This window comes from Ornithodoros turicata, chromosome 8 (genome assembly GCF_037126465.1).
Source record: "Ornithodoros turicata isolate Travis chromosome 8, ASM3712646v1, whole genome shotgun sequence".
NCBI lineage: Eukaryota > Metazoa > Arthropoda > Arachnida > Ixodida > Argasidae > Ornithodoros > Ornithodoros turicata.
The window spans coordinates 30,741,780-30,759,797 of record NC_088208.1 but is presented as its reverse complement, the minus strand read 5'-3'; the positions used below and the strand labels follow the sequence as shown (position 1 = coordinate 30,759,797).

General features: G+C 44.4%; 2 protein-coding genes across 3 annotated transcripts in view; both read left to right on the top strand.

Annotated features, from left to right (window-relative positions):
* Nucleotides 1-22: 22 nt before the first annotated feature.
* On the top strand, nucleotides 23-16,151 carry LOC135366931 (transmembrane protein 19-like). 2 transcript variants are annotated; one of them, XM_064599931.1, is made up of 6 exons: nucleotides 23-296; nucleotides 484-594; nucleotides 1,477-1,614; nucleotides 2,228-2,482; nucleotides 3,154-3,369; nucleotides 16,012-16,151. In XM_064599931.1, the coding sequence occupies exons 1-6, from the start codon at nucleotides 209-211 to the stop codon at nucleotides 16,077-16,079; spliced, it is 876 nt and encodes a 291-aa protein (XP_064456001.1). In that variant the 5' UTR covers nucleotides 23-208; the 3' UTR covers nucleotides 16,080-16,151. The 2 variants fall into 2 exon arrangements, with proteins under 2 accessions (XP_064456001.1, XP_064456000.1); XM_064599930.1 differs by lacking the exon at nucleotides 16,012-16,151 and adding an exon at nucleotides 4,340-7,383 and having other exon boundaries at nucleotides 28-296.
* Nucleotides 16,119-18,018, top strand: part of LOC135366928 (activating signal cointegrator 1 complex subunit 2-like) — a 119,663-nt gene continuing 117,763 nt past the window's right edge. Inside the window, exon 1 of the mRNA XM_064599925.1 lies at nucleotides 16,119-16,157. Coding sequence (XP_064455995.1) covers nucleotides 16,134-16,157 — 24 coding nt within the window. The 5' untranslated portion in view covers nucleotides 16,119-16,133. The remainder of the gene's footprint in view (nucleotides 16,158-18,018) is intronic.

Sequence of the window (18,018 nt, the reverse complement as noted above, 5' to 3'; positions counted from 1 at the left end):
TGGAGGCAAGCTGCAGCGCACGCGGCATCGCGCCGCCGCGATTCACGTTTTCCGTTTCCGGTGCCGTGAAAACAAAACAAGGATGCTGTCTCTAGGACTGTGTTTGTAAGCGCGTAGTTTGGTTTTTGATGTGTAATCCCTAAGTTATGTTATCAGTGACCGGTCTATAGATTAAGGACATGCTTGTTGTTCATTCGATAAGGGAAGAATGATTTTAGTTGGACTTCTTGCCATTACGTTACCGATATCTTTGGTATTTTGGACGACATCGGTCATCTCTTCCTGGTACTCCGAAGGTGTGTAATAGTCGTACGAGATCATTGCAGATGGCTCGTTTATGCATGTAAAGGAATTGTTCTCTTATGAGTAATTCTTAATCTGCCGAATCTTACGAATCGACGTACATCATAGTGAGTCGTCGTAAGAAGTGGTTCATGAACCGCTTGCTCAAACTCTTTTGTGCTGTTTTCATTTTTACTGCAGATGTGGTACCGCCTAGTCCATTACGTTGGTTTACATCGTTGTTCGTCCCACTTGCCTTCGCAGTCTGGGGTTACCGAAAACGAAGCTTGAATTTATCTGGTGCCCTAACAGGTGTGTATATAGTGCATGCACTCCTCCAAGTACTGGTGTGTAATGAAACAGGTATACGTCTCTAATAATCCCTCCACACTGGAATGGAGGATTTATGCCTGTAGATCCAAACCGCATGCGAAGAATTGAATTACCGCAGCATATTAGGCATTATAGGCTTACTTATCAGCAGTTAAACATAACAACGAATGTATGCTCTCATTAATCCCTCTTGAGTGGTTTCCGCCGTATTCGCGTCACAGCCACCTGTTAAAAATACCACTATACCGAACAAATTACGGTCATCAATCATTATCATACACTCTCCCAAGCACATTTAATTTTTACCATAGGCAAAATATTAATATTCAGACACTCTCACGATCCTCATTGCGAGCATTATTTGTCCAGTCAACCTGAGGCTGTTATTACATGACCCACTGATGTATGTTTTTGCTTATTTTTGACCAGCGCATAACATGTATTGTACAGTGCTTCTTTGTACCTTTTCTTATACTTGTATTTCGTTTGTTTTCTCCTTCTATATTTTTACACTGTTGCAGCTGCCACAACAGCATCCATACGGGATAATGCCCCAGTCAAGCGGCTACTTTGCCGCTTTTTGGCATATCCCTACATTGTATTTACATTTAAATTGATAATAAAGGAAAAGGAAAGGAAAAAAAAAAAAAAATATTTTACCCAAAGTCCCAGTTTAAGTGCAGTCCCTGCACACTTCACAATCGTAACATTAGGCGTTGCGTGCAGGGCTGTGTCTCAAAACAGTGTGGAGTTAAGGCCGTACACATTATCTAAATACTACCCGCACTCCCCAAAAAATACATGAAAAAGTGTGAGCCTCTTTTCACATGGGCACTAATCACGTGTTGCATTTATTTTCAGGGTTTGGCCTAGGTTTTGTGCTCACTTTTAGCAATTATTCCTTCTTGGCCGCCCTTGTCACCTTCTTTGTTAGCTCCTCTAAAGCAACCAAATACAGAAGTGCCAGGAAGAGAAAGTTTGAACCCGAGTTCAAAGAAGGTAAGCAGTAACTTTTATGCCCTCAGTGTTCACTGTCCACTTTGTAGAGGTGCGAAGAAAATCAGGAACGTCCCACATTGAACACTTTAAAAGCAGCTCACAGAAACTGCTACACTGATCTCAGGTACACTTTTATTAAGGTACTATGACGGCACCTTTGCGACACATGTGCATGTAATTTTATGAACAGGTGATTGCATTGTGGGATGTACAGAAGCGCATTTTGTCACCGCAAAAAAAAAAGAAAAAGAAAAGAAAACAAAAGAACGTGCAGAAGTTCTGCCTCGTCTTATGCTGAGCATTCGTACAGCACCGACATATCGGGAGTGATGTACTGCCCACACAGCAGAAGACACCCTCAGCCCTGTCGTCTGCTATGGAATATCGTGTGGCTGAGCCGCAGGACATTCCCCATGGTTAGAAGAGCACGAAAAGACACAACATCGAGCACTCACCCTCACGTGGCAGCACGATAGCTGATGACGTTTTGCGCATCTTCCGTCAGAGTATTCTGGGGAATGTCGCTTGTGTGAACACGCAGAAACTGTAATGTAGCTGCATGCAGCTTCTGTCCACTGTTGCCCATTAATTCCTATTTCCTTTTGTGCTTCAGGAGGTCAACGAAACTGGGTGCAAGTTCTTTGTAATGGGGGCGTGGCAACAGAGCTGGCTCTGCTGTACGTACTGGAGTGTGGTGTAGGAGAGAAGGTGATCAATCCCAGGCACAGTTGGCTGGGCTCCATGCTTGCTCTCGGGGTGATGTCTGCATTGGCAGAAAGCTGCGGTGACACATGGGCATCAGAGCTGGGCACAGTGTGCGCAAACGGCGACCCCTACCTGGTCACCACCTTCCGCAGGGTGCCTAAAGGTTTGATTGATTTGATTCTGCTTGATTTTACGTCTCCACTACATCAGGGACAGGGAGGGTTAAGTTCAGTATCAGTATTACGGCGGATGTCGTAACGAGCACCACAGCCTGTGGTTCTGCCCCTCCCGAAAAATGTTTCCACTGATTGTACGCATACCACAGAGCATAGGCTGAGAGCTTCCAATCTGCTGGAAGGGGGCCGGGACTCAACGCCCCCCACCCCCGCTTTTTTTTTTTTATACATATAGTCCGAGAAGGGCGTCGGGAATTCAGCGTTGTGACATTGTGAGGCAAATTTTCACAGGATCTTCATGGTCACTCGCACGAAACACGCAATTCTTCGGATATCCCTCGAGACGTTCATCTTGAGCGTCAGCTGGGTTGACCTCCCGGAGAGGGCATGCCCCCCCCCTGGGAAATTTCCGGGGGGGCTCAGGCCCCAAAAGATATTGATAGCAAAAGCAATTGATAACATTGCTAAACATTAGTTCCATGTTAAGACAAATTTTTATTCAACAAAAAAAAATCACCCGTATTTTCAAATGAAAAATATCACCCGATATTTACCCCCGAATTTGGCCAAAAATAAAACCCGAAAAAGTCAGGCCCTAGTTATATCATGGTGATAGCTACATGCGCTGTTCTCATTGTTCTCTGGTAATGCAATGTAGGTACCAATGGCGGAGTGTCCCTAACTGGCACGGTATTCAGTGCCTTGGGGGGAGCCCTGGTGGGATCTGTCTACTACTTGACACTTCTGCTGTGCGTCAGCAGGGATACCCTCGTGGACAGCCCACCGCAGTGGCCCCTTGTTGTGGCAGGAGCCGCAGCTGGTCTTCTGGGCTCCTTCATCGATTCCGTCCTTGGTGCCACCCTCCAATATACAGGTAACGCACCTGCCCAGTGTTGTTATTAGCAGCAAGCAGCCTACAGAAAGTCCTGGCGTTAAAAGCTCGCATTAGAGAAGCGCTCCACGGAAAAACGTGTTGTTGCACGACATTTGTATTACATTCCACACTTCAAAAATGTGTTAGGGTCCTTATAACAAAATGGCATAGATGTGGGCAAGCTGGTGGATCAATTCCACACTGAAGAAGACTTATATGTACTTCTGTAAGCAGCCGTATATTTGTACAGGCAGGTCCTTACGTTTTGGAGTTTTATTTATGTATTTTTTTAAATCGGGGTCAAAAATAGAGATTTATTTCAGGAGGTATAAAATCTGGTGACATTGTGTGGAAAAGCAGATTTTCTGGCGAAAATTTTTTAAAAAATGCACCTCTCGCGTTTCGGCCGAACACGAGATGCTGAGTGGCTATGCTTAGCGTTCTCCAGTGCCTGTATTGGTGGCTGGATTTCCTCTTTAGAACTTTGGTTTGTGGTCCTTTGGTTTTTGCCCCAAGTGGCGATGACACGAATCGGGGAGTAAAAAGAGGTTTTGCCCTGAAACATAGGGCTGTATGCATAAGCAGCTGTATACTTATTTTACAAAATTTATACAGGTAATTTCTTGTTTCATGTACTGTGCTTGCATGGTACCAGTAGTCGATTCACAAAGTGCACAATCTGTCCGTTAGAGTCTCAGTGTTTGCAGAGTGCTCAATTATTTTTATCCTTCTCTATATAACCTTCAGTGACACAGAACAAAACATCAACAGTTCTGGAAATGTCTGCCTCTGTGACAAAACGATTTGGCAGGTGACGAACAAGCTGCAGGGCTTGGTTTAGATAGCAGAGCCTTGTCAACGGAGGCATTTTTTCCTCAGAACAACAGAACGAATCTATGTTTATTCATAGAGAGATATCCGACTTATTTTCTTATTCAAGAGTGACCAGAATGCATCACACTTTTCACAGGTGTAGATGCATCAACAGGGCGCATAGTGGAAGAACCGAGGCCAGGCGTCAAACACGTTTCTGGCGTCGCTATTCTCGACAATCATTCAGTCAACCTGATTACAAACCTGGCCACTGCCCTCATGATACCCTGGCTTACCCTACATCTCTTCCCACTCTTCCACTGATCTGCTGGCACTGCTACACGAATATCCACTGGTGACGCCTTTGTATGGGCGCCATGGAAGCTTTGAGGTTAACCTCAAAAGCGAGAAAATTATTTTTTGTGATATTAAGGCACTTCACAGTTCCCGCACGATGATATGAAACATCTTCCCACAGTGTCGCAGCCCTGCATTACAAAATGTTATTTTCTTTTAAATATCTTAATTAGGTAACTGGCTTTATAGTATAAGTTGATTGACTTTCGACCACAAAGCGACAAGCTACAAAATGACAGAGACAGAGATCCATGTTCAGTGAGAAACATGATGCAGCCGAACAATCTTGTGTGTTCCGCTGTAGGCACCCGGTTGTTGGAAAACAAGAATCCGTGCATGGGTTGCTATGGGGTCCCCCCGAGGATAAAACCTGAGTTTTACACTCTTATAATAGTGCTTGGTGGCCATCAGTCAGTCAACATGTCTCGCACCTGATGTTAGCCGTTCAGTGTGATTTGGTGTGTTTGACGTCTAACATGTTATTTTGGACTGTGCAGCTATCAGTAACATTCCTTGCTACTTCACTCAGTGGGCCTCTGTCGGGAACTTTCTTTCTGTAGATAGGAAATTACCAACGCTCGAGCGAAAACACGGGTAAATTTCCTGCGACTAGTCGAAATACCCGTAGAAAAAAAGAATTATGCAGCTACAAATCACTTCAAGGACTACGGATATGTAATGTTAATGGCTGTTACCCTCAACTTACATATGCTGGAAAGTAACTGTTCCGAGGCTGAAACCATGCCCTACTAGATTACAGCGACCATATCATGTGGACCCCTTCCCAGCGCCGCATTTGGAGGCTAGCGGTGGCGCTACTCATCAGGTACCAGTTATTGCTTCCGCAATTTCTACAATGCTCTGCGCTTTAGCTTACCTTAGCATTTCTGTACAAGCGGTGAATGTCCCACAGGCAATGCCTCTTTCTAAAGTTGATTATCATCATCATTCTACGCGTTCTCATAGGAGCTGTTGCTGTCGTCTGCTATGGTAGTCGTACATACGCTTCTGCGCGTTCAAAATTCAAATTTCCATCGTCCAATCATGATGCAGATCTCGTGGGCCGATGAGTAGCGCCCCTAGCGGATCGTGCGGACGGGCTCCTCATTGAATCTGCCAATCATGACATGGTCGCTATAATCTAGTAGGTCTAGTAGGCTGACATACAAACAGACACATATTCAATTGTTACATATGTGGTGTTCACAAACGTTTCTAATGCTTCATAGAAACGCATTGACGTTTACGGTTACTAAACAGATTTCTTTTTCTCGAAACCTAAGCGAAGCATTAGCTGTTTACTCATGTGCAACATGCACTTGATGTGCAAATGGCAGGATGAGACATAAGTCTCGTGCGTGCCCGAGGTAAAATGTGCAATGTGTTTTCAAATGCAAGGCGTGGAATGTGTTTTCAAATGACAGCTTAAGGATCGATGGAAGCTCATTCGACATCATGCGCTGCTGCCTCCGTTGTTTCAAATATTTGTCGTCGTCTCGTTCATGTGTATCTCTGTGCCTGTTGAGAAAGAACATAACTGTACTTAGCTGTTACGATCTCACTGTTACTCACCGTGTTAATCTCAAATGTTGTGCTGGACTTCTGGTGCCAATCACTTGGGTAAGACTGACACTCAAAAGTGCAATATACATTCCAGAAGCAGGGGTTGACAAGAGCGGGCCTTTTTGAACAAGGAACATAATTATGCTTCTGACAACGAATGGCTGCTTTGCAATCTACAGCTCAGTTTTTATACAGCACAATTGAGATTTTATGATAGCGTTGATAATGCAAATGTTTGATCTCAGAGTTGTTGTCTGCCTTGAAGGCTGTTCAAGTTTTGAACTTCATTGCGAAGAGGGGGTCAAACTCTTGTTCAGACAAGAGTGTAACGCAAATTTCTTATCTAACAGTTCTTATGGTTACTATGTACTCTTGTTCTTTTGTCGAAAGTATCTCTGACGTAGCGGTGACGTAAGATTTGTGCACTCGTGCTGCCATCACAGGTGATATAAGTCTGCAGATACGCAGTCTTTATTCTATGAGATGTTATTTGATAAGTAAGTTGTTTTATATGTTATTTTGATGTGTTTCTGGGCATAGACTTAGTACATACATCTGGACAGTTGGATGTAATAATGCAGCAAGATAGCAGAGCCAAATCTGCAGTGAAATGTGGCTTGCCTGCATCTATGTGACCGTCATGTAATGCTCCGAGGCATGTGAAACATCTGTACCTGACAAGTAGCATATGTAATGAAAGGTTAATTTGTGGGCAAGTTTGAATTACATTTTTTAAATAATTAGCTTTTTGATATAGCATATGGTGAAATGCATTAACATGACCATGTCGAATATTTAAGTTAACCAAGACATTGAACTAATTAAGCTGAAATGCGATTTCACATGCACATCAGAGAACCATATCAAGCAATGTCGTTATTGCAACCGCCTGTTCAGGTGTAAATTTTAGTAATCAGTGCTCAACGCATTCCATTAGGGATTTATAACACATTCACTAGGTTAGACGAATGCATATTTCCCTGGGAAAAACGTAGCTGCTGCAGTTTCAACAGCAATCCCTCCATCTTAGCCAGATCAGTTGTGGCAGAAGGACAGAAAACAGACAATCAAAGCTGAAGGAGATGAAATGCCTATGTACTTTAGCAAGTGTTCGCAGTTGTAGTTATCTAACAGTGTGTGCAATCAATAGCGAGGAAATTATATTTACAGAGTACATCATTGTGAGCATGTGTCTGTGCAATAATGTTATGCATCTGTGTGTTTTTGCTCTGTTCCCTTTCATGCCAGTAACCAGTATGGCTTTTAAAATGTGGACAATCACGGCTGCATTTTTTGCAATGACTTTGGCAGGCTTTATTTATAACACGTGCCAAGTGGACAAAATCTCAATGCAAGTGCAATTTCTCCTCATCCTAATACAGGCCATGTTTGTATACAGGGTGTTTGCTGCAACGTGTCCCTGAATTACATAGAAAAATTGCTTTGCCGCACAAAATCTGATGCCACTGATAAGGCCACATCTTCATTTTCATCTGACGCTTCTGTCGTTCCATATCTCTGAAGGAGAATCGCGGCGAAGGAATGTGAAAGGGGTGAAGGGACGACGGCCCGTATGGCGCTGAAATATGCACAGTGCACACCCGGCAACTTCCGGCGCTTTTTGAAATATTTTTTCTTTGTGTTTCCGTTGTGGTGCTGGATGCCTTCAGTGATGTTTCGGGGTAAATCGAGCATGCACTTTCCATTTCCATTGGAAAAATGTGGGGTTGACTTTATGAATCAGTCAGATCAGTTTTAAAAAATTCAATCTATGGCAGTTGAAAATTGACAAAATCTGTCTTTCCTGGTGACAGAAGTGCGACAAAAACCAATGCAGGAAACGGGATCCTTGTACAATGTTTAGATTTTTTTATATAATTCAAGGACACGTTACAGCAGACACCCTGTATATTTTACCTGAAAATGGAATGTCCCTCCTCCTCCTTCTGAACATTAGTCAAGGATTTGATCTGCCTAAACTTGCCAACTTTTCTTCTCTGGAACGGCAACGAATTAGCATAGCGTAGTTAAGGTAGTCCGTAACTGCAAGCCACGCCCAATGTAGGGGCACTATATACTTCTTCTAGTACACTATGGGGTTGCCCTTGCTCAGGCTCTCTTCCAACCAGCACCTATAATTTGTTCACACAGCCCCTGTGGAATTTTTCTACACTTCTTCACTTCAGACTGTACTTTATGCCAAGGCATGCACATGCATGCCATGATATTGTGTGCATTGCTTGGCTCCTACCACTCTTGCGTAAAGGATATAAAACTTGCCATTAGATTATAAATGCCACTGGTGCATCATCAGCATGTGCTTTCCTTCCCCTGTTTACTTTCGAGCAACCTTATTTTCATATCCCCGTTAGGTGTTTAAGTAGCATTCTTCAGTGTCCAGTTTGCAGGGTGTCTACCAAATTGCATCCTTCAAATTACCTGACCAAAACAAAATGGAACTTGGTACCTGCTGCTATGTTTCGATACAGATCCCTCATAAAACAGATCATTTATTAAGTATTAGTAAGGTTGCTCTACTTTTCTGCCTCTGAACTTGTCATATTGGCGAACTGCTAGTCGCGGCAACATTGGTGCAGAGTGGCTGCTCAACCGCTGATTGATGCTCGTAATTTGCTGCACATCATCACGGGATTTGACTGCGATTTTTCCTGACTTCTGCTGCTTTTTTGGCAAGTTCTCTGGCAATTCCCTGAGTTTTCCAGTTGCATCAAAATTCCCCCGATAATTCCTGGTTTTCCAGGTTGGTAGACACCCTGGTTTGGAGCATATTGTTTACTGACTGCTACGAAGCTTTGAGTCCCCGTGCATTTCGCATAGAAATAATCGCCACTTGTCTAATTGCTAATAAGTCTATTCATCTGTGGAAAACTTGGAACTAAGCGTAACCTCGGAATATTGTCCACGAATGCGTCGTCTTAATGTATCGTCGTGTATATAGGAAAGCTCGACAGCTTATGAATGTGTCAGTTTGTAATGCTGTCTGTCTGTGTTCCACGTTGTGCATCATGTGCGTGGCTTGGCTAGTAACGCTTGCAGAACTGGAGCAAATGCGGAGCCGAAACCTTCAATATTTTTCGTAGCTCATACAATGTGCAGAGTAATTACATACTGAGCAGCAGGCAATCAAACAAACATATTCACAAAGTGCGCACAAATATTTTGCTCGGCGTGCAAACGTGAATTAATGACAATCATAAACGGAAACAGTGTGCACACGCTAGTGTTCAACGATCTGTACACACATCTGTACTTGCTCATGCACTGTGCCCTGTGAAGAAATTTTTGAAAGCTTTTCGCTGTAGCATACGTGTGTGTATAGCAGTGTTCTGTACTTCTCTCTCTGTGGTTGTATGTTGTTAACTGGTTCAGCGTGGTAGCCGATATTAAAACATTTCACTGCAGCAGTTGCTGAAGTGGCTCATGCAGCCTGTCGATTGTTTTTCATTGTGGTGTCATACTCAGACATCTCTTGCATTGTACCAAGAGGCAGTCATAGAAAAGGTAGCAGGCAGAATCATGGTGACTCACAATGAAACATAAATGCGAGCACCACCTTGCTTCAGCTGAGGTGCTTGCCCCTGTCAGTTTTCTGTATGTTCCTCATTCTGTACTGTCCTTGTTGTACTGTCCTCGTTCACAATGATTCAGCTAGACCACAACCAACTAGCTGCAAGGAGCAGGCCTTTGTCAAGTAAAACTGCAAGAAAAGGGTCTGTATCACAACACAGCACTCGTGAGGGATGGCGACTTAACCTCGGAAGTACGCGTGCCGTCGAACATGATCTTCAATGATGCTTGTTAGAAAAGGCAACTTTCTTTTATTTTTTTGCTTCCTGTTCCCTCAAACGATTTGAGTAATAAGATCGAGAGATTGAGTGGAACACGCTCGGAAGAACATTGGCTTGGGTTGATGTTTTGGGCATGTTGTACTGTGCTTGGCTAGCACCCCAGACAACCATATATGTCTTTAGGACATCCTCTGGACATTCATCTCTGGACATATGGATGTCCTGAGGACATCCACAAAACTCCTCAGGACGTCCTGTAGACGTCTGCTGGACGGTCAAAGGTGCATCCATGGACGTCCCCTGTTTGTCCACAAGACGTCATATATGACATTTGTAGGACTGAACCAGGATGTTGCTACCTACGCTATATGGGACCTATATTTCGTGTATTTCATTAATGCTCCTGCACCTATGCGTGCAGAGGCAGCATCCCAAACTGCTATAATCTACTGCAACGTACAAGGAAATAATGGCACGCGTTAATCTGTTCCCTGACAGTTTCTGGTGCTTGCATGTGTAACAATACAAATGGAAAGAGAGTTTAAATATATATTGAAAAACAATTTATTGAGGAGTTTGCAAGGTACGCAGCAAATCACAGTGGAGCAACATTTATGAAACGTTTGTCGTCATATGTATAGGATGTTGCACGAGAGAGTCACCCTTCATTATTTTTTAAAAAATTTACGTGAGATAAAAATTGGAAACCTATTGCACAACACTTATGAAGCTTTTTGCCACCCAAACAGGAGGTTTGCATCAGTGTACCTCAATAATTAGAGTAATTATCTTGAACTCAATATTTTGTCACGGAAAGGTTTTTCAGGCGGTTGTTGGGTGTTTTTGGGTGCCAAATTTTTGTAGAAACGTTTGCGAAACATCCTGTATTTGTGACTGAAATGGTGTGTTGTGACTATGGGTCTTCTAACTAATGCAAAAAGGTTACCTTTTCTTGGAAATTTTTTTAGTTCCATTGCGCTAATCACATTAATTAACGAGGGACACCCATAGAAAACCCCTGTTTGGGAGCAAAAACCTTCACAAGTGTAATGCAGAATATTTTCAATTTTTATCTCTCGTTGTTTTCTTGCAACAATTGATGGTCACTCTCTCGTGCAGCATCCTCTGTACACATACCGTACTTGAACTATTCATATCGACACATAATTTATCACAGCCACTCTTGGTGCTTTTAGCAAAACAATAATTGCAGCTACTTTCTTATGACTGAGGAGGGAGTTGTATGCCTAGACTCAAAGAAATAGGGTACAGGTATATCACAGTTACACACTGCCAACACTTCATGTGAAACAATATCCCAGGCACACCTTGCATAGCTGTCTTGCCCGTTGCATATCGAATGCTAGAAACAAAGTATGTACGTGCTAACCAACAGCATTACATTTTTCCGAAAATGGTACAGGTCCTGACAGAAGTGTACGAAATAAGCGAGCTGCGCATTTTTTTTCTCCGCCAAGACACTCGAGAGGCAGACAGAAGCAGGTGAGTTTGAGCGCGGTCATTGTTTGAGAGGCGTAGATGAGCGGGCTGCAAGCTACATACTGCGGTAGTTTCGGTATTGCTTCTCACTATAGTGCCTGCGAAGTGAATTCGAAACCACTGCAGTGTTCTGCAACACCACGTCACTGAAAGTTTGTGAAGACTGGGAGCTCCCAGGTATTACTGGGGACATAAAAATAAGTCATAGTGAAAACACGATAGTGTGTTTCCCAAATTAAAAAGCGAAGAAGCATTACATATGTTCTAAACACATTAATCTTTAGGGAACATAGCTGTGATCATATTAAATATCTGACGTGACCAGATGACAGCTTACATACACAGTATTTCAGTCACACGTTGATGGAGAGCACTGCAGTGAAATCCAATGGGCGTCGTGGGCACGTTCAATAGAAGCAATACCGAAATTACTGTAGCGAGTTCCTCGCAGCGCACTCATCCACGCCTGTCTCAGCAAAGAACTCTACCGCTCCCGAAGACCGCTTGGGTGCCGCACGAGAGAAAAAGTATGCAGCTCACGTGTTCCGTTAACTTTTGTCGTGAACTGCAGAACACAGCAAATAGTAGGCATAAGTTAAGCTAAAAGAGCTACACCCTGTAAATGTGACAGAAGTTCGCAAGTTCAGAAGATGTCACATACGTAACAACACACCAAATAAATAAAAAACAGTAGAAAGGAGCACAGGGCTGACACTCTTATTCATTTTGTGTTTGGTACCTTTTGGTAGTCTTATTTCCTCCTAGGCACACTTGTGCAGCTTTTGACAAAGTTTTTTTGTTTGCTTAAAAACGGTCTCTACCTGATAGCCCGCTCCTAGACAACCACCATCCCGGATGACAAAGTTCTCGCCCCTGATTTGTTGAAAACCGGAGGCGCTGCCTTTTTTGTACCCATTATGAAATTCATAAGTGGTACAAAAAAGGCGTACGCCTCCCATGTTCAACATCGCACGGGCGTGAACGATGTCATTCGAGATGCTGGCATTGGTAGGAGTATGCTTTACATCACTTACATCATTACTTACTTCATTACATCGCTCATGAACGAACCATGTACAACCGTGCTCGGTTCTCTTCTGTGTTGGAAATCACGTTGAGTACTTTTAATTTCAAACTGTTCAGCACTCTCTGACGTTGAACAATAAGTTTCCACAACCTCCCCTGCAACGGATGATTGGAGAACTACTGAGGACTCACAATTATCATCACCTCCACTCAGCATGTTTACTATAAAGACCTCATCTTGATTCCGGGATCAAGACGCACGACACTCGTGTTGATCGCGTTGCGTAGTCAGAGCGTTAGCCGAAATCGTAGAGTTTTTTCTGCAGCCCGACGGTCCTTCATGCACACATATTTTTACCCTTAACTTTCGGCGTCACTGCACATATTATAGGCTCACCTTGAAACTTAAAACTGCACAACGGAATGCGAGCGTTTGCAGTGGCGAGCGGATGATGATGATGATGACGTGCGTTATTGTCGATGCTCATGGCGCTTTCTGCTTTTGCGCGGCGGTGCAAGTTAATGCAGCAGACGACGCTCAGCAGTGAACGGCGGGGGACGTTTCTTTGATTTTGATCCCAGGGAATCTAGCTCGCATACGGTTGGCACTGTCGTAGTTCTATGCACGTTATTTTATGGAGCTATTGAGTAAATGAAACTGGTGTAATATTACTCGCAGGCTGCCAATCAAAATATAGCTGCTAAGATCCCGCAACAAAATCTTGCGCTATGTTATTTTACGCATGTAGTTGTTGGTTGCGACCAGAGTGCACCACACCTTCGTTGTTATGAAAGCTGTTAGCCTAATTGGCTGTATCACAACACGTCTGATATTATACACCCACAGGACGTCCAAGGGACGTCCAGCTCGCAACGTCAGCACTGGATAAATCCAGGATATTTATGGATATTTTGGGACATCCAGGGGATATCCAGTGGACATCCATCATGGACCTGGACGTTATGACCAAACTGGGATGTCCTGGGGACATTGATGGTTGTCTGGGACGACTGCTCCACCAGAGGTACCTACGCCACTCTAGGTGTTGCCGACAGCAATGCCGAGCGGTTTAAAGCGTCAGCTTGTCGCCAAGGTCGTGCTGAAGACAGGGAGGTGGCAGGCTTGAATACTACCACTGGCTGTTTTGTCTGAGGTTTTCCTGGCAGACATTCCAGACTAATGTCAGCACAGTTTCCCTTGAAGTCGGCCCAGGACGCATACTAACTGCCCTCCTTCCTGCTGTCCTCTCTCCATCTGTCCACGTCTGTACGCTGCTAATAGCCACAGTTGCTTCGCGGCGCTAACACTGAATTAAAAAACTGGGTGTCCTGCGGGGATATTCCCAGAAGTTTCTTTTCAGTATGTGGGGAGGCTTCCGTAGGGGGGAAGGGTGCGATGATTTGCTGCTTCTCTGGCCTTTTTTTTATTTTATTTTTTTAATTGGGTCGCGCTCTGGCTTTTTTGGCCTTTCTGGCAGGCAGTTGGGGGGTTTGCAAGATTTTATGGGGGGCATTAGGGGGCTGCTAGGAAAATCCCTGGGTCTTAGCCTTTTTGCTTGGAATCACTATGATCAGGACCGGCAAGATAAATAACGGGCCCCGGAAATGGTTTCGGATGAGCCTAGCTCCTCCTTGGTTATGATTAAATCGTGGCAAGCTAGCTGCAATTAAGATAACATGAAATGCATGTTCCTAGTAAGTTATTCTTAGTTATTCTAGGGTAAGCTAGTGGAGGTCGTGGAGTTGAGTCGAAGTAATTAAATAACAATTCAATTTGGGATAATTGCTGTTACTGTTGGGAGCTACTTTCCAAGAGACTTGCGAGTTTCGTTCGACACTGGGATGATTTGCTTGTATCGTCCACATGGAGCCGCGTGTTTGCCGCATTTGCCGCTCTAATATCGACAGTCGCGTTAGTTATGTCGGCAACCTTGATCTATAGCCGCTAGCCAGGCTATTTGACTAGCTAGGCCAAGTCAAAGCCAGAGCCTCGTCAAAGTGAGCAACGTACGTCGTCTGGCCTTCTTCTTCTTTTTTTTTTCCTCCTTCGAAATCAAAAGCGGGAACCATACGCATAACTCAGACCCTCATGTGATGCGGTCGTGCAGTTTTCGTGGTCGCACTGTTGGAAGTGCGTTGTGTGAGGTGAGCTTTTTCTCTTTTTTCCACACGGGGCTCGAACTCTGATGAAAGAAATATGGAAGTGTCCCTGTATTAATTCACACGAGCGACAGAAGCGGAAGATGCGAAAAGCGTCATAGCTTTCTGCTGTCACGTGAGCGCGAGCGCTCAACGTCGTGCCTTCACGTACACTGCTAACCGTGGGGAATATCCTGCTATGCACAGTCACAAGATATTCCGTAGCAGACGACAGGAAAACACGCTGACGGTGTCGTCTGCTAAGTGTCGTCTGCTTAAATGCGCAGTACGTCACGCCCGATATTCCGCACCGTGTGAATGCTTAACGCAACACGGGACAGAACTTCGGCTCTGTAAGCAGTGTTTTCGCTTCTTCTTCCGCTAGAATCTTCCGTGAGTGTGTCGCTCGTATGAATACACGGTGTAGAGCGTCTCCGGTTGCCGAAGATGAAAAGTTTAAAAACACGCATGCACAGTACCTCGAATTTGCAAACACACCTGATGGTACGTGGCCAAATTAACCTTCTTTCATCTACAGGGTTAGTCTAGCAAACGTTACACATTTTGATCACATCGTAAAAATAGAAGACGGGATTTATCCAACACCAAACTTTGCAAACTGGTAGCCATTTGTCTGAAGTTTTGTTGGAATTTTTTGTGAGCATTATGGTCCTGTAGAAGAAAAATTAAAAATCAAGAAAAATTCCACTCTATGCATTTTCTATGGTCTATCTCACTCAAAAGTCGCCATTTTCTGCTGTGCGCACTTCATTTTCATTTCACCACACACAGGTGGCACCAGCATACAGAACAAGACTGGAACACGAGGATTGGTGGGTAACACCAGAATCGTTATCTCACATCATTGTAGGCGTGACCTGTGTGACGTGATGTGAATGTGAAGGAGACACAAGAAAAAATGGCGGTGTTTGTGTGGGATAGGCCATTGAAAATGCATGGGGCGAGATTTTGCTTTATTTTTAATTTTCTTTCTGCATGACCACAGCGCTTACAAAAAATTCGAATGAAACTTCAGATAAATGGATATCAGTCCTCAAAGTTTGGGATGGGCCAAACCTAGTCTTATATTTTTACAATGCGATCGAAATGTGTAACGTTTGCTAGAATAACCCTGTAGTGTGTTCAGTGTCCGTGACATACTGATGAGTGCAGCAAATAGCACGAGGCGTTGTGACCCTCGCATTACAGTGAAGTGAACATGCCCCTCGGATCGAGTAGCGCTTGTCCTGTCTACATCTTCGTCCTGTGTTTTTTAACGCTGTTTTCTTGTTTCATGTTAGATGGTGCCCCTCTATTGCTGCGCCCTGCAATCCCACAATTTGGCGTTGGTCGCCGCAGCCTACTGACGACTACGGCTCGATATCCATTCCATTCACGTAGCTCGTGCTCACATGCATGTGCGTTTGCTTTTCAGTTCTCGGGAGACGCACGAGATGGCACCATGGCACCACCTCCGTTGAAAATGGTTGCAGACGACCCTAATGCTGTGTCCCCAAACAAGAGATCAGCAAAAGCGAAAATATCAAGAAACCACATATGCAAGTGATCTTGCGTGGAATGGTGAGTGAAGTCAAACAGAGTGTGAGAACACCCATGAGGGCGTTCATGAGGGGCAGCTGTGAGGTTCGCAGATTTTTTTCGCATGGACAGATTTTGTTCCCTCTCCAGGCATCGTGCGAGATAGAGAGAGAGAGTGGTGTGTGTGCGCTAAATGAGTTCTCGAAGAGTTCCTAATGGGCATTTTCATACAAAAGTCTACGTTGAAACTTTTAATTTCGACACTTTCCTGATGCCTGTGTATAATGCAATCAATTTCTCTCTCTCTCTCTTTTTTTTTCACCCGCGGTTGCTTCCCCCGCAATAAATGCTTCCTCCACTTTCGTACATTTATGACATGTCGGAGCCCAGCACCCGTGTGTGCTTATCATCACGGCTTTTGACACACAAGAATACTTTACTGCTTACTTCCGTGTATAATCTGCGTTGCGCAGTAGCACAAAACGATATCAGTAGAGAGGGTGCCACATAACATAGGTGGTCAGCAGATGACGACAGATAAGGTTGGATATATATTTAGCCCGTGGAGAGCAGCTGAAATGTGTGGCCGAAGACCGTGGCTCAAATTAAAAGACCGACCAGTAGGTGCGCCCTGTAATCAACAACGAAAGTGGCTGACGTCAGTGACTGCGGCACCTTTCTTGCACCGTGTAGTTCTGTCCGTCCATCACGCGGCCAACAGTTTTACCACCAACCATGGCCCGCATTTAAATGCATTTGGCACAATGCCCAAAAATTATTATTTTTTATTTATTTTCAAAAGGGGTACTGGTGCAGAGGTCGAATTTGGGGAGAGAACTGCGACGTCGGACATACAGATTAATTAAATGTTATTCATCTCTCTCTCTCTCTTTCTTTTTTTTTTTCTTACGTGAATGCGTTCATCGAAAAAAAAGTATCACCCTATTATAAAAATCAAAGATGAATCGTATTTAATAAATCGCATTCGTAGAGGCGCATGAAAACACGAAAATCAAAGTTTATGTCGGCTCATGTCAATGACGTAGCCAGGGGGGGAGGGGGGGGTCAAATTTTCTCGAAATCGTACCCTTGGTAGTGCATTTGGGAGAGGGAAACGAACGACGAACTTAGATTAACCTGGACATAGCCAACTAGCCAACGTACCGCACTGTCGTGTCCGCCGTGCTAAGCCTAACGGTTGCTAGTTTTTTTTTTAATTCCTTGTGAGCGCCGCGAAGCAACTGTGACTATGAGCGTTGTACAAGGGTTGACAGATGGAGAGAGGACAGCAGGAAGGAGTGGGGGACAGAGGGGTTAGTATGCGTCCTGGGCCGACTTCAGGGGGAACTGTCCCGACATTCGTTCGGAAAGTCTGCCGGAAAACGCCAGACAGCACAGCTAGCAGGTGCGGGGATTCGAACAGGCGTCACCTCCCAGCCTCAGGGTTGCTATAATGTGGCTTTCGTTCTCTAAAACGACTTGGACAGACATCGAAAACCCGCGAATTGGAGTGGTTCAATAGTGATGTCGTGTTTCTAAACACGGCATATCATCGATGAAAGATGAAAGTCACTGAAAAGGTTAGCCAGCTGTAGGGATCGAACCCACATCTTCTGGATTACCGGTCCAGGGCTCTACCAATTGAGCTAAGGGGATTGTGTAACCGGGAATCTTGAGGTCCTCCCCTGGGACACCCCCTTCCTCCCCTCCCCCCGTATACTTCGTAGGCCCATCACTTCCGTTCTCACGGCTGTAGCCCTGGAACAATGAAACCGAAGCAGCATCTCTTTACGGGTCAGTGTGCCCGTGGTTATCGAAGGAACCCTCAAGCAGCTCGAAGAAGGAACAGTAACGCTTTTCCTTTCATGGAGCGCTGTCGGAACTGTCATCACGTAGTTAGCGC